Here is a 16,802-nt window from a genome sequence, read left to right as displayed (position 1 = left end):
GGTGCAGCCGCAGGGACTTACGATTGGTCTCTAACAAATGGCTACTTTTCTGCCTGTAGCTTTAAATGGAAAGAATTTGTTGCTCGCCTTGCTTCTTTGTACTTTCAGAGAGAAAGTGTTTCTCTTATCCTGTCGACATGCCATGCAGATAGGTTTTTGGCTCACTGCAGCATATCTCACAGGGCAAGCCAGTAAAGTGTGACATACGTCACAGAAGTCTAAAACATGCTGCTTGGGGTGTGAAGTTTTCTCACAGCAGGAGAATTTCTACATGCACCTATTGAACTGTGAGACTTTGCGGCTGTGTTCCAGAAAACTGAATCTATATATGACTACAAAACATAGATAAAACAGATCTTGTGTAACATGACCCCTTTAATACAGAACTGACTTGTGCATTATGAACTAAATTAACTTTATTTTTCAGTTCTACAGGGAGTTGGCCAGAGATTAGGCTTTTATTCGTGTTTGACTGAAACTCTGATCTGTCTCTAACCCTCCATCCTCCCTGTCCATCCCTCGTCTGCAATAACAGACCGGCAGACGTCAGTGAAAAAAGCTGCACCAAACATCTCTTTGGAGGAGCCAACGGGAGAGAGGAAGCGAAGCTGCTCCTGTGGAGTACAATTACCTCAAAATCACTCCTTTACCCTCCTGGACCCATCGCGGATTTTCCCCTAAAGCTGCTGTGAGTTTTTAAAACTGAAATCACGTGACGTGCTTACTAATGTCACCGCTCTGCTCGTGAACATCTGTATTTGTTCCACCAAACCCCACACATCTAATGAGTTGTCCTGGTGGAGGTTTAATTCCATTAATCATGAGCACGAATACACTTTTATCTCATCAAGTACAGCCGGTTAGAGCAAATAAACCTGCTGATGGAATAACACCTGAAATTGATAAACGGCTGCTTTACTCGCACTACCATTTTATTCTTCTTTACTGAGTTAATTAAACTAATTTTTCTATTAAGTGAACGATGATGTTGACAGGTCGTATCATTCCGTGTGATTAAAGCTGTCTCCTCACAGAAGAAATGCCTCTAAATTTGAGTAATTTTTGTACGACAACCCATACATGACTGATGATGAGACTCTTATACAAGCAGCAGACAGCATTAATATTTTTTGTTCTTTTCTTCTTCAGATTACACACAGAGATTTTACAGTTCCTTGTCATCCACATTCTGAATTATGATGATATGCTGCAGAAGACAAATTGGCTTCCTGAAATCCTCAAAGGAAAATCTAAGATTCCATATTGCACCACTAATCACCACCCTCAGGGACAGGCTAAATGTACAACAAAAAAGGCATAAAAAATAAACCCTTGCACTGTTTATATTCAATCGCTGCATGACAAAATTTGAATATTTAGGCTCGCTGTTAAAAATCAATAATCGCACTGTTTTGTGTGACTCTCCTGTGCTGGTCCCAGTTCCTTCCTCAGTCTGAGGCTATGAGAGGGAGTGAGGAGTCCCAGGCTGCACCATCATGCTACTTCTGAGAAGCTGGGATGAGACTTCGGCTGGCAAAACTCAAGGTGAGACGATGCTGCTGTACATCTCTTAGTTTGTGAAGAGAACCACTAAAACCACCCGTCTTATCTCATCTGTGTGCGCCCGTGCATCTGCAGCTTTATTAAGTGCATTCCTTGCCTGAAGATGGTGATGGATGTTCTAAATGTTCCACAGCCTTTTTGGCTTTGTATCTCATGCCAGGTTTGTTTGAGGGTCAGGATGCCAGTTCAAGGTGGAGCCTACAGATAAATGGTTTATTAGTGTGTTTCTGGCACTGCGTCCACGCTGATCAATGGTAGTCATCTATGCCTAGACGGTCAACCTGAACCCGATGGACTCAGGACTTCATTTGTATGGCTGTGCAGACATTGATTATTCCATTAAAGGATTTGCTGTTGGATGCGTTTGTGCTTGCAACTTGTCGGCTGCGTGCTTGAACGAGTGAGATGATGGCGCGATGATCTCTCATCCCAGAAAATGCCATTATCATAGCAGAACTTTCCCCTTCCTACATATTTTTTTTCTCAGACATTTATCCCCTTGCTCAGCATTTTGGCTTTGGTGGTTAAAAAAAATTGTAAGTTGCTCATAAGCTTTTTTTTCCCTCTGAGGTTCCTCTGGACTAGTCCTTTATCACTTAGTATCTCCCTCTCTGTATCTTTTCTTTCTCCCTCACTCGTTTACTCTCAGCAACGTGTTCTATTAATCAGCCGTGATGTTTTCGAAACTAAGACTGGTTGCAGAAGTGTAGCACTGAGAAAATACACTTTTTGCTGGGAGTTGGTGGTTGCTGGTAGTGGGGGTGACAGACTATGTGTGGTATGTGCGCGCACTACAAAATGCTGGCATTACGCAGTTACTGCTATTACTTTAAGTCAGTCCCTAGCCAGCAGCAGAGCAACAGTACAGTCTCATAATGAAGTGCCAGAGCCTCGGCCTTCTATCGTTAGCTGAAAGTCACACAGCTGCCTAATGCTGATGCTGCAGAATGCCTACTGTTGCCTTACATCCTGAAGTATAACCCTACAGATGAATTGACAGTACAGGTCTTATTAACACCATCTCACCTTTAAAACGAGAACATTCTAACCCTCAGTTACAGATGATCAGCTTGTTATTTTTATAATTCAGCGTAAACAAAGTCCATACTCTTACATAAACAGCTCTGAAAGCACAATAATGGGAATAATGGTTAAAATGTGAATATATTAGAGTAACAATGGGTTCTATTTTGAGGGCAGATGTGAAAATGAATTGCACAGTGGGCACAAATCCATGCGGGGTATGTCTGAGCACGCAGTGCTATTTAAATGGTGGAACATACTGGGTACAAAGCAGATGTTCATTAGTCATGGGCGTGTTGTCATCTGAACATCAAGCAATCAGAGGGCTACCTGCCCTTCCCTTTAAACTGGAGTGTGCCAGGTGTACAGCAGTGTGGTATTGAGAAAGCAGATGCCAGTGAAAGGGTGTCTGGTGCATTAAGGGATTAGCACCATATTGTCAGGGCACATGAGGGACAGTGGCCACCAAAGCTGCCTGAGGTGAAGCAGTGCAGCAGCAAGGTGAGGTTTTGTATTTTTCTTGCAGCCTCACATCACAGACACTAATGCCACCACTAGCAGTGATACACGGAGGCTAGTATGGTATGCATACTTTGTGAACTTGCTTATGTAAGATGCATGTGGTGTTGTGCTCTTTATAGAACAGTAAACAACACTGGACTTTAGACCTGGTTTGTGTCTGAGGCACAAGTGCTTTCTGTTGATGGATTAATTAAATGGAAAAAGGCTTTTCAATTTTCACTAACTTTTCAGTCTAATCCACTTAGGAGAACCATATCATGACACATTCCCAACACCAAACACATGTGCATATGTAAAATATCTTGACCACACAGCCTTTGATCTGTGTAGCAATTTGAAATATTTTAGCATGAAATTATCCTCCTTATTAATAGAAGATTGTGGTGGCCAAGTGGTTAATGCGCTTGGTTTCAGTTCGGAAGGTTCTGGGTTCAAATCCCACCCCTGCCACATTTCTCCATGTAATGTGGAGTTGCGTCAGGAAGGGCATCCAGCGTAAAACCTGTGCCAAATCAACATGCAGATCTACCTTGGATTTGCTGTGGCGACCCCGAGTGCAAACAAGGGAGCAGCCGAAGGGACTTACTATTAATAGAAGATTCCTTTACTACAGCAATAAAATAAGAAAAATGAAAGCTTCCATGTACATTTCTACCCACATTTAATTTTACTTAGGTTCTATGTGAATACACTACCATTCAATTGAATACACCACAAAGACAAGATATTTAATGGTCAAACTGATAAACTTTATTGTTTTTGTGCAAATATTTGCTCATTTTGAAGTGGATGCCTGCAACATGTTTCAAAAAAAGCTGGGACAGTGGTATGTTTACCACTGTGTTACATCACCTTTCCTTCTAACAACACTCAATAAGTGTTTGGGAACTGAGGACACTAATCGTGAATGTCATAATTGGGTATAAAAGGAGCATCCCTAAAAGGCTCAGCCATTCACAAGCAAAGATGGGGTGAGGATCACCACTTTGTGAACAACTGCATGAAAAAATAGTCCAACAGTTTAAGAACAAAGTTTCTCAACGTTCAATTGCAAGACATCTAGGGATTCCATCATCTACAGTCCACAATATAATCAGAAGATTCAGAGAATCTGGAGAAATTTCTACACGTAAGCGTCAAGGCCGAAAACCAACATTGAATGCCCGTGACCTTCGATCTCTCAGGCGGCACTGCATTAAAAACCAACGTTGTTATGTAAAGGATCTTACCATGTGGGCTCAGGAGCACTTTAGAAAACCATTGTCAGTTAACACAGTTCGTCGCTACATCAACAAGTGCAAGTTAAAACTCTACTGTGCAAAGTGAAAGCCATACATCAACAACATCCAGAAATGCCGCCGCCTTCTCTGGACCCGAGCTCAATTGAAGTGGACAGACGCAAAGTGGAAAAGTGTGCTGTGGTCTGATGAGTCCACATTTCAAATTGTTTTTGGAAACCATGGACGTTGTGTCCTCCGGACAAAAGAGGAAAAAGACCATCCAGATTGTTACCAGCGCTAAGTTCAAAAGCCAGCATCTGTGATGGTATGGGGGTGTGTTAGTGCCCATGGCATGGGCAACTTACACATCTGTGATGGCACCATCAATGCTGAAAGGTACATCCAGGTTTTGGAGGAACACATGCTGCCATCCAAGCAACATCTTTTTCAGGGACGTCCCTGCTTATTTCAGCAAAACAATGCCAAGCCACATTTTACAACAGCGTGGCTTCGTAGTAAAAGAGTGCAGGTACTAGACTGGCCTGCCTGCAGTCCAGACCTGTCGCCCATTGAAAATGTGTGGCACATTATGAAGCGCAAAATACGACAACGGAAACCCCGGACTGTTGAACAACTGAAGTCGTACATCAAGCAAGAATGGGAAAGAATTCCACCTACAAAGTATCAACAATTAGTGTCCTCAGTTCCCAAACGCTTTATTGAGTGTTGTTAAAAAGAAAGGTGATGTAACACAGTGGTAAACATACCACTGTCCCAGCTTTTTTGAAACGTGTTGCAGGCATCCACTTCAAAATGATCAAATATTTGCACAAAAACAATAAAGTTGATCAGTTTGAACATTAAATATCTTGTCTTTGTGGTGTATTCAATTGAATATAGGTTGAAGAGGATTTGTAAATCATTGTATTCTGTTTTATTTACATTTTACACAACATCCCAACTTCATTGGAATTGGGGTTGTAGATTTGATGTACAGAGACTTTGCGTTCTACAGTTTGATTTAGCTTTCTTTGGTTACCGTTTTTATGCTTTTTATACCTCTGGTTTTGATTGTGGAGCACTCTGCGACACCTGCTGTATACTCGTAAATACATTTGCTTTTGCTCAAGTGATGTATGTTTTCTTACTATGTGGTTGTGTAGTCTAATATGGCATTTCACTGCTGAATAGTAAACAAATGTGCTTATTTTGGGAAAATACTGATGCATTTGTTCTTTTATTCCTTTTATGAGGTGCTTTTTTTGTGGCTTTGTTGTCTTCTTAAATTAGAGCAAATTTGAGAACCTGGAAGATTGAAGGGTTTTGATGAAGAAAGGCATTTTGTGTGTGTGTGTGTGTATGTGTGAGGGCATGTCCCGGCTGTCTGTGGTATGTATGATCATCTCAGTCCCCCATGTGCCCCTCCCGAGTCATGTGTAGGTGTGAGTCCAATCTGTATGTTATGTTCGTGCCACCTGTCGGTCCTGCGTGAGCGTGGGAGTGAGTGCACGAGCGTGTGATCTGCTGCCAGTCGGGTGCTGCAACTGTGTGGATTGTGCGAGCTCACTGACATGCTTCAGTGTCAGTGGGCCCTGCCCCTTGTGTTTTGGTTATGTTTTCCCACTCTGATCTGTTATGAGTTGTACTGTTTCCGTTTGTTCCACATTGTCTGTGCAGCCTGGTGTACTTTATGTTCGGGTTTGATGTATCATGATCTGGTTTTATTTTCCACTCACCCCAGGTCATTTTTTTTTTTTTTTATCTCTGATGTTCTGTTTTGTTCCCCTTGTATCCCGGTCTTTCTGTTTGCTTTCATGTCACACCTGTTTTTAATTAGTTCAGTTTGCTTTTAAGACACACTTTTGTCATTGTTCAGTGCCGGTCAATTATGTTTTCCCTGTGTCATCTGTCACGCGTTGCATTCTCCTGGTTCTGTCCATCTGCACCTGCTTATCGTGGTTAGTAAGTGAACTTGTCTCTGTCATTTTTTGGGACAATTTTTTTTGGTCACTACCTTGTTTTGACTCGCACTCAGAATGTTGTTTTTGGTTCTTGGTTTGTTCACTTTGTCTGTCATTGCATTTTTGGATTTTGCCACTTGAGAGAGTTTTGTCACCATTGTATTATCACTATCACTGTGGCTCATTAAACGCATTGTCTTTGCACTTAACCTCTTGTGTCTGGCTGCCTGCATTGTGGGGTCTAATCCCTGTTCTTAGTGGTTCCAACCATAACAACTACCCATTTCGTGACTTTTATGAAACCTTGCAGCTGTAAATTCGATATAGGCCCTAAGGCCTGTTGGTGGGGGAGATTATTTCCAGGTTCCCGTGGCTATGACTGACACCCCCCCGATGGGACAAAATGATTTCCTCAGCCAAGACAGGTACCCATTTACAGCCAGGATGACTGAGTCCACATTTTGTTATGTTACAGCCTTATTCCAAAATGGAGTAATTTTTTTTACCTCAAAATTCTACACACAGAACCCCATAATGACAACATCACAAAGTTTTTTTTATTTTGCAAATTTATTAAAAGTAAAAAACTAAGAAATCACATGTACGTAAGTATTCACACCCTTTCCTCAATATTTTGTTGATGCACCTTTCACAGCAATTACAGCCTCAAGTCTTCTTGAATATGATGCCACAAGCTTGGCGCACCTATGGTGACTGGCTGGGCCACTCAAGGACATTTAGAGTTGTCCTGAAGCCACTCCTTTGATATCTTGCTGTGTGCTTAGGGTCATTGTCTTGCTAAAAGATGAACCGTCACCCCATGAGGTCAAGAGCGCTCTGGAGCAAGTTTTCATCCAGGATGTCTCTGTACATTGCTGCATTAATCTTTCCCTCAATCCTGACTGGTCTCCCAGTTCCTGCTGCTGAAAAACATCTCCACTGCATGATGCTGCCACCACCATGCTTCACTGTGCGGATGGTGCCTGGTTTCCTCCAAACATGACGCCTGGCACTTACACCAAAGAGTTCAATCTTTGTCTCATCAGACCAGAGAATTTTGTTTCTCGGGCTCTGACAGTCCTTCATGTGCCTTTTGGCAAACTCTAGGTGGGCTGCCATGTGCCTTTCACTAAGGAGTGGTTTCTCTCTGGCCACTTTAACATACAGGCCTGATTGGTGGATAGCTGCAGAGATGGTGGTCCTTCTGGAAGGTTCTCCTGTCTCCACAGAAGAATGCTGGAGCTCTGACAGAGTGACCATTGGGTTCTTGATCACCTCCCTGCCTAAGGTCCTTCTCCCCCAATCACTCAGGTTAGACAGATGGCCAGCTCTAGGAAGAGTCCTGGTGAATCCAAACTTCTTCCATTTATGGATGATGGAGGCCACTGTGCTCATTGGAATCTTCAAAGCAGCAGAAATGTTTCTGTACTCTTCCCCAAATTTGTTCCTCAAGACAATCCTGTCTTGGAGAACTACAGACAATTCCTTTGACTTCATGCTTGGTTTGTGCTCTGACATGCACTGTCAACTGTGGGACCTTATATGTAGACAGGTGTGTGCCTTTCCAAACAATGTCAAATCAACTGAATTTACCCCAGATGGACTGCAATGAAGCTGTAGAAACATCTCCTGGATTATCAGTGGACACAGGATGCACCAGAGCTCAATTTTGAGCTTCATGGCAAAGGATGTGAATACTTATGTCCATGTGATTTCTTCTTTTTTTATTTTTAATAAATTTGTTAAAATCTAAAAACAACAAAAAAAAAAACACAAACAAACAAACAAACAAAAAAAAAACATCACAACTTCTTTTCACATTGTCATGACATATTATGTATAGGACTTTGAGGGGGGGAAAAGAACATTTTCATCCATTTTGGAATAAGGCTGTAACATAACAAAATGTGTAAGAAGTGAAGCGCTGTGAATACTTTCTGGGTGCACTGTATCTACGTTTAAAAACATAATGGTAGCAAGCAGCAAGATACTCATACCTCCATTTTCAATAAACCTGGTGAATAGGTGTTATCCATCACAAATGTGACTACCACATTTATGAAATAGTGAAAGTGACAAATAATATTGTTGAAAAATGGAAAGAATACAATGGTTTCAGGTTGTGCTCTTCCCTAAAAGTGTGAACCTGTTCACCAAATTGAATATCTGAATATCTACACAACATATTTCTCATCCATGTATTTTATTTATTGATTTATTTTTATTTATTTTTTATTTATTTTCATTTATATAGCGCCAAATCACAACAGAGTTGCCTCAAAGCGCTTCACACAGGTAAGGTCTAACCTTACCACTGTTGCTCTGGTGGTTGGTAAGGTTGCTCTGGGGGTTGGTAAGGTCTAACCTTACCAACCCCCAGAGCAACAGTGGTAAGGAAAAACTCCCTCTGAGGAAGAAACCTCAAGCAGACCAGACTCAAAGGGGTGACCCTCTGCTTTGGGCCATGCTACAAACATAAATTACAGAACAATTCACGGACAAATATACAAGAAATGCTATTGGCGCACAGGACAGGAGGATCGCCAACACGAATACAACTCCCATCTCTGGATGGAGCTGCACCTTAAACAGAGAGAAAAAACAGAATCAGGCATCAGAAAGACAAAAAATACTGTATAATTTGCCAGCATTAAACAACAAGAAAAATAGAAGAAATACTAAGGTGATCGCCGGCCACGTAGCCCTAAACTTCACTAAAAAACCCAGAATTTAGGTAAAGTTGAGGCCGCAGCCTGCTCCAATTACTAATAAATGAATTAAAAGAGTAAAAAGCGTAAAACAAAACTGTACCAGTATGCTAGCCACATGAAAGGGAAAATAAGTGCATCTTAAGTCTGGACTTGAAAATCTCCACAGAATCTGACTGTTTTATTGACGCAGGGAGACCATTCCAAAAGAACAGTAATGCATGCTTATAGTCTACGATAGCATCACGCCATGCAAGGTGAAATACTGCTAATTTTGAATGACACCATTTCCGTTCTAGACCTCTTGCTTTATGCTTGTGGTCACACAGATAATCACTGAATCAAGGTGACTGTGAATTGGGGGAGCGCGGTTTTTAACACAGGTGTGCACTCATGTCGAGTGTAGTTTTGAGCACTGAGTTTAAACTATCCACAAGTCTGTCTACTGACTGGTATTTGTCAATGTGAAGCTAAGACATCAGGCAGTCTAGCTTCGAGTTCAGTCTTAGTTGAGGAGTTGATGCATCGCCGTAATGATATATAAGGTTGTTGTTCCACTAATCACGGCAGCGAAACTGTAAACTTAATAAGTGGAGTAGAGTGTATGACGCAACCTCATGACATGAAGTTTTATTATTTTACCATTACAATTAAAATAAACAGTTAACTGGTCCTTACTACACAACGTCCATGATTTCCAAAAACAATTTGAAATGTGGACTCATCAGACCACAGCACACTTTTCCACTTTGCGTCTGTCCATTTCAAATGAGCTCGGGCCCAGAGAAGGAGGTGGCATTTCTGGATGTTGTTGATGTATGGCTTTCACTTTGCATAGTAGAGTTTTAACTTGCACTTGTAGACGTATCGATGAACTGTCTTAACTGACAGTGGTTTTCTGAAGTGTTCCTGAGCCCATTGGTAAGATCCTTTACACAATGATCCTTTACACAATGTTGGTTTTTAATGCAGTGCCGCCTGAGGGATCGAAGGTCACAGGCATTCAGTGTTGGTTTTCGGCCTTGCCGCTTACGTGTAGAAAGTTCTCCATATTCTCTGAATCTTCTGATTTATATTTACTGTAGATGCAATAGAATGTTGAGAAACAGTTCTTAAACTGTTGGACTATTTTTTTCACGCAGTTGTTCACAAAGTGGTGATCCTCGCCCCATCTTTGCTTGTGAATGGTTGAGCCTTTTGGGGATGCTCCTTTTATACCCAATCATGACACTCACCTGTTTCCAATTAACCTGTTCACCTGTGGAATGTTCCAAACAGGTGCTCTTTAAGCATGCATCAATTTTCCCAGTCTTTTGTTGCCCGTCCCAGTTTTTTTGAAATGTGTTGCAGGCATCCATTTCAAAATGAGCAAACAATTGCAGAAAAACAACAAAGTTTATCAGTTTGAACATTAAATATCTTGTCTTTGTGGTGTATTTAATTGAATATGGGTTGAAGAGGATTTGCAAATCACTGTATTCTGTTTTTATTTACATTTCACACAACATCCCAATTTCAGTGGAACTGGGGTTGTAAAAAATGATTTCTTGTTTGTATCTTTAAATTTGTGTTTGTGCGTATAGGCGGATCACTTATTTTCTGGCTTATTTTCCTTATATGAGCCATCTGGCGTCACCTACTGTAGTGGTTGTATTAAGTGAATGATTAAAAAAATATGTTATTTGTTTTTTGATGATTGGCAAATTGCACAGCGCAGTATTATATTGCCATAGTTGACAGTAGAAACTTGTGTTTACAGAGTTGTTCTGCAGCATGTTGGTGGGTTTTGCTGTATATATGTGATTACTGCTGATTGAATTTCTTCAGTTATGTGTGGGAAATGTGCAGTTGGAAGGGCAGTAATGTGAAGCTGATGTCATTTTAAACAGTGAAGATCAAAGGTTATCATTTCTCTTTTGCCCCATGCTGACAGTGAAACAGTGACAGCACAGTGGCACAAACCTGCACTGAATACAGGTTTTACATAACTACATGTAACTTACTATGACTTACTGTACATGTGTTATCTTGCATTTTGGTGCAAGTCTTCTGGTTTAGCTGTCACATGCACAGAATTCGATTAAAGTGTTGTTACCCAATGCAGAAACTATAGTCTAGTGCTCATTGTGTGTTGTTCAGTTTTGTTTCTGAACAGCTGCAGAGCCGGCACCAGCCTTTATGGGGCCTAAACAAATTTGATTTGAAGCTCCCCCTACCCTGGTGCAACCAAAATTATTAACTACGATTAACTCGTATTATGTATTATTGCCTATGCTTGATCATTTACATGGCATAAATCAGGGGTGGCTGTTATATGGCTGGGGGGGCCTGGCTGCCGGTTTGTTTCTGTCTTTTGGTTTTCCTCCCAGGTGGCGTGCGTTTGGGACTGAGTGGCTGTGTTGCTGAGGCTGTCAGGACCTCACCCTGATCACCTGCGACTCGTCAGGACTCACAGCTGTGGTGCATCTGGATGGATTGGAACATGTTGGCATTTAAGACTGGAGTGCACAGTGTGTATTTGCCAGAGACTCGACCTTGTGACCAGACGGGTGAGATCGTCGTCTTGGGAGCCATCTCATCAGCAGCGGATGCTGAGAACGTCCAGGTTTGATGCACAGTCTGTGAAAGAGGAGGGGGTGAGGTCTCACGCTCGTCAGCACACTTGCTGAGGTACGTTAGATTTTGTGACTAACAGTTATACAGTCAGTAAATGTGGTGTCCCTCACACCTTATTGTATTGAGCTGTTTGTTAGTCATGTATCAGCTTCCACTGCAGTGGAGTTTTGTGAACTGGATGTTCCATGCCTGCAGGTTGGGAAGCTGATCAGTAATCAAGCCAGGAAGTGTTTGCTGTTTGTACACCTTTAAGTGTTCTGTGTGTAGAGTGTGGACTCACATAATGGTTCCTTCTTTCACAGACTCGGTTGTTGCGGCCACCTGGGGGGTGTCGGCGGGGTCCTTGGGTCCGAAACAGCTTCTGGCTCCGGACCGTTAGCGCTGCTGGGAGCGCACCACGCCAGGCCGCACCTTTTTGTTATTATATTATCACTGTTATGTATTAAATTCAGTTAGCCTTTGTACCGTGCTCTGCTTATTTCATACTGGGTCCTTCAAACGCTGGTCGGTTCTCCGAGCTGCGTCCGACACATAACAGTAGTCTCTGGCCAAACATCACGGACCCAGCGGTAGCAGAGACGGTAACGCGCCGGGAAGGCGGCAGCAGACGTTCAGTGGTTATCCGGATCAGTTGCGGGGCTCTCCGCCCAGAAGGTGCGTGTTTGAGAGCCCATTACTGGATACTGATTTGTGCTCTCTTGCAGCCGTGTTCCTGTGTTGTGCCTTATCCGTGGGTCGTGGTGGAGTGTGACTGGCGACGGCTTCGCGTCACACTCCGACCGGATAAGAGGTTTAAACGGGAGCTGCAAGAGTGCGTTTGTAATGGGTTCACGCGCACGGCGGAGCTCTGTTAGCACGGGTCGCTGGGCTTCCTGTGTTACAGTCGTAGCCCCGTTTCCCCGGACAAAGGTAACTACTGCGTCTGTTGTTTCAGCTCCGGCGTTATTTAGTTGAGCACATTTTGGTTGTGTGTTGCACTCAGCTGCGCACATAAAAGCAGCTCGTTTGTTTTTTCTGTCGCCAAAGGTTTTTTTTTTTGTTTTTAGCACTCTGGCTCCCCCTTGTGGTGACTGAATCACGTTACCGTCAAGCTCTTGAGTAGGAACAGGTGTGTTCCATTTGGTTGAGCTTGACGGTATAACTCACTGATTTGTTTTGTGTTAGTTCATTTTGTGTGGGTGTTGTTTGAGTTGGTTTTTGTGTGGGATTTTATTTTTTGTTTTCCACTATTTGTCTGGGGTTGTGACCCTGCAGCCTGTCTGAAAACGAACAAAACAAGACAAAAAAAAAAAAAAAAAGGGGACCCAAACAACTGTGTGTTGGTCTGTTTTTCCTTTTATTTTTTTCTCTGACTCCAGCCGGGTGTGCCGTGGTGTCGGCATTGCTGGAGGGGTGCAGTTGGGTTGTGCTGGGCGTTTCCCAGGTAGCCTCTGCACCCGGGAGGGGAGGGGGGGTTTGGGGGTATCTTTTTGTTTCCCCCCCCCAGTTTCCGCCCTCAGGGTTTGACTGTGGTGTCCTCTGGGGGGGAAAGGGCTGTAGGCCCATCTAGCCATGGACGGCCGGGGCTGGGTCCATTGGTCATGAGGGGAGGCGTCTCCTGGGGTTGACGAGTGGTCCTCTGGGAGGCGCTGGTAGTCCCCGTGGGTGACGTTGGATCCCAGAGGGACCTCGGTCGTGGTTATTACTCCTGGAGCTGGCGGGAGGCCCTCTGGGGGGTGTTGGTCCCTACATGTCGTTTGGGGGGGAGGAGGGGGGGGTGTTGTAGCATTTTTGTTTGTGAGCTCAAGTTTGGGTTGTTTTTCTTTTCTCCCCTTCCCTGGGGTTTGATGGAACGGTCCTCTGGGGGGGGGGTGTTTTAGTATTTTTGTTTGTAGGCTTGGGTTTGGGTTGTTTTTCCTTTCTCCCCTTCCCTGGGGTTTGATGGGACGGTCCCCTGGGGAGGGGGGGGTGTTTTGGTTGTTTGTGTTTTGTTTTATGACTAATTACACATGTTTGGATAAAGGCTGACCGCACAGGTGTAGGAACTCCTGGCCACACCTGTGCTAAGAGACTGTCAGAAACAAGGGCAAAGATGCAGCCAGTTCAACCAATCTGTTGGAGGATGAACGCGGACACGGTTTCCAGCCATGGTCCCTGGAGGGGGGTGTTTCTCCTGGGCCAGGTGTGTGTGGTCGCCGGGAGGCTTCCCGTGAGGGTGGGGTACTGTTATATGGCTGGGGGGGCCTGGCTGCCGGTTTGTTTCTGTCTTTTGGTTTTCCTCCCAGGTGGCGTGCGTTTGGGACTGAGTGGCTGTGTTGCTGAGGCTGTCAGGACCTCACCCTGATCACCTGCGACTCGTCAGGACTCACAGCTGTGGTGCATCTGGATGGATTGGAACATGTTGGCATTTAAGACTGGAGTGCACAGTGTGTATTTGCCAGAGACTCGACCTTGTGACCAGACGGGTGAGATCGTCGTCTCGGGAGCCATCTCATCAGCAGCGGATGCTGAGAACGTCCAGGTTTGATGCACAGTCTGTGAAAGAGGAGGGGGTGAGGTCTCACGCTCGTCAGCACACTTCCTGAGGTACGTTAGATTTTGTGACTAACAGTTATACAGTCAGTAAATGTGGTGTCCCTCACACCTTATTGTATTGAGCTGTTTGTTAGTCATGTATCAGCTTCCACTGCAGTGGAGTTTTGTGAACTGGATGTTCCATGCCTGCAGGTTGGGAAGCTGATCAGTAATCAAGCCAGGAAGTGTTTGCTGTTTGTACACCTTTAAGTGTTCTGTGTGTAGAGTGTGGACTCACATAATGGTTCCTTCTTTCACAGACTCGGTTGTTGCGGCCACCTGGGGGGTGTCGGCGGGGTCCTTGGGTCCGAAACAGCTTCTGGCTCCGGACCGTTGGCGCTACTGGGAGCGCACCACGCCAGGCCGCACCTTTTTGTTATTATATTATCACTGTTATGTATTAAATTCAGTTAGCCTTTGTACCGTGCTCTGCTTATTTCATACTGGGTCCTTCAAACGCTGGTCGGTTCTCCGAGCTGCGTCCGACACATAACAGTGGCCAAGTTCAGTCCTCGAGAGCCACCTTCCTGACACTCTTAGTTGTCTCCCTGCTCCAACACACCTGAATCCAATGAAAGGCTCATTAAAAGTCTGCCACACACGATCATTTTTATTTGTTGTAGCAGTGTCTTATATTTCTGTTTCTGTAGTTACTGAAGTGGATAATAACATTTATTTAGCAACTTAGTGACGTACAAAACAAATACGTAGTATTGCTGCATGAATGGTAGTGTTCATCTTGCATGTCAGGGTTTTTTCTCCTTAAGCTGTGCAGACACTGTACATTTTCAATCATTGTACTTGGCTCCAGCTCAAACTGTGTGTCAAAACCGCATGGTGTAAAAGTTCAGATCGCCCGATGCTCTGATGCGACCTGACTGCTCATATTGTACATTCAAAAACTACACGTCGGACTCGTGTTTCCGGAAGAAAAACGTAAACAGAAGCTTTTGTTTCTTTTTCTTTTTCTTCAACCTTTATTTACATTTCTTATTTTTACAAAAACTCTCGATGGGAGACATCAAAGCTTTAAAAAACCAAACAAACAAAAAACAAATACAAGACTTTAAATGAGTTGAAGAATAATGGGGGAAAAAAGAAACAGAGATGAGATGATCACTGTTTATGCTTATAGCGCTGCTTCAGCAGCGGGATACCCTCATGGCGGCTGACCAGAATATCAAACAGGTTTGATTTTCATCCGACCATACGATTGCCGATTGGGAGGTGGTCGTGAGAGGTTAAATAGAGTTTGTTACTCCATGTATACTACACAATGCAGGACGCGTGATTAAGCTGAAACTCAGCGCGATCCAAAAAAATTCTCGCATGAGTGAAAAATCGGCTGAAAAGGGCCAGAACTCGCACAGTGTAAGCCCAGCTTTAGAATATTGAAATAGAGGGGTACTGCAGGGCCATTAAGTATAGGATAGACTTTTAATAATCTGATTTAAGATAAAACCATTTTGGGCACATATGTCCAAAACAAGGTGTGATATGCTTTATTTATGTTTATAGGATGAGAATTTGTTTATTCACAGCCATTGCACTGTGGAACTTTGTAGATGTTTAGATTTAAGGCTCAAACACATTTGAAACCTTTAGTAATTATCTTATTATCTTACCTGCGACCCGACTCCGGATAAAGTGGAAGAAAATGGATGGATGGATTATGTGTTTAATATGGGCTATTTTCACTTTCACATCTGCTGCTTGAAAAGTAAAACCTGAATTTCAAAACTCCACGGATCACTCCTATTAAAACTGTTCAAACAAATATTTACACAGCTTTACGTGTTTAGCAAATACACGCTGTGCACATGTGTGCAAACATCCATGGTTCACACACAGAATCACGTGTTACACCATCTTTCTACACTTAATTGTGCCTTCACATGAATGTTGTCACATGCACATATTGTCTGGATCCTGGTCCTCACAGGGGTTCATGCTGGACACCATTTTCATGTCATTCATGTAACCAGGGCCCTAAGACATAATTCTTGGGGCATGACCTAATTGTGTAAGTGTATGGGGCAGGTTGGCACTGAGGAGCTGTTGGGTGTGCTGTTTGACATTGAGATGTCATTTGGTTATAATCTAAAATGTATTTGTATGATGTTAGAATTTTTGCAGAATTGTTGAGCCAATTAGCTAGTTCTTGTACCTGCACTGCATGCCAAGGTGTTCCACTGCAAAACTCAAAAGCCATATTTTCTGTCTTCCCAGCCAAATGTTGGTTTATTACCACCAATAACCAGCAAAAATCTACTTAAGCATAAAAATTCAAAAAGAAAAAATAATATAGCACCTTCAACTGCACCACAGACTAAAACAGTTAAATGTGGATTAGCAGCAATCTTCCATTCCAGTTTATTAATTAATCCAAAATCCAGACAGAGCTTTAATTCATTTGAAAGCTTGACTCTTAGTCTTGTCCATCCAAATTGGAAGTCCCAAAAAACAGTTTTATTTGTTATTATCTATCGTCCACCTGGTCGTTACTGTGAGTTTCTCTGTGAATTTTCAGACCTTTTGTCTGACTTAGTGCTTAGCTCAGATAAGATCATTATAGTGGGCGATTTTAACATCCACACAGATGCTGAGAATGACAGCCTCAACACTACATTTAATCT

At 43.1% G+C, this 16,802-nt stretch overlaps 1 protein-coding gene across 1 annotated transcript in view; it reads left to right on the top strand.

Annotated features, from left to right (window-relative positions):
• Positions 1-520: 520 nt before the first annotated feature.
• The window catches only part of LOC117528025 (glutamate receptor ionotropic, NMDA 2B-like), a 378,003-nt gene continuing 361,721 nt past the window's right edge, over positions 521-16,802 (top strand). The window contains exons 1-2 of the mRNA XM_034190545.1: positions 521-688; positions 1,441-1,545. Coding sequence (XP_034046436.1) covers positions 1,519-1,545 — 27 coding nt within the window. The 5' untranslated portion in view covers positions 521-688; positions 1,441-1,518. The remainder of the gene's footprint in view (positions 689-1,440; positions 1,546-16,802) is intronic.

This window comes from Thalassophryne amazonica, chromosome 16, assembly GCF_902500255.1.
Source record: "Thalassophryne amazonica chromosome 16, fThaAma1.1, whole genome shotgun sequence".
Taxonomy (NCBI): domain Eukaryota; kingdom Metazoa; phylum Chordata; class Actinopteri; order Batrachoidiformes; family Batrachoididae; genus Thalassophryne; species Thalassophryne amazonica.
Note: the sequence above shows the minus strand (reverse complement) of the source record. Positions and strands in the feature narration are given on the sequence as shown.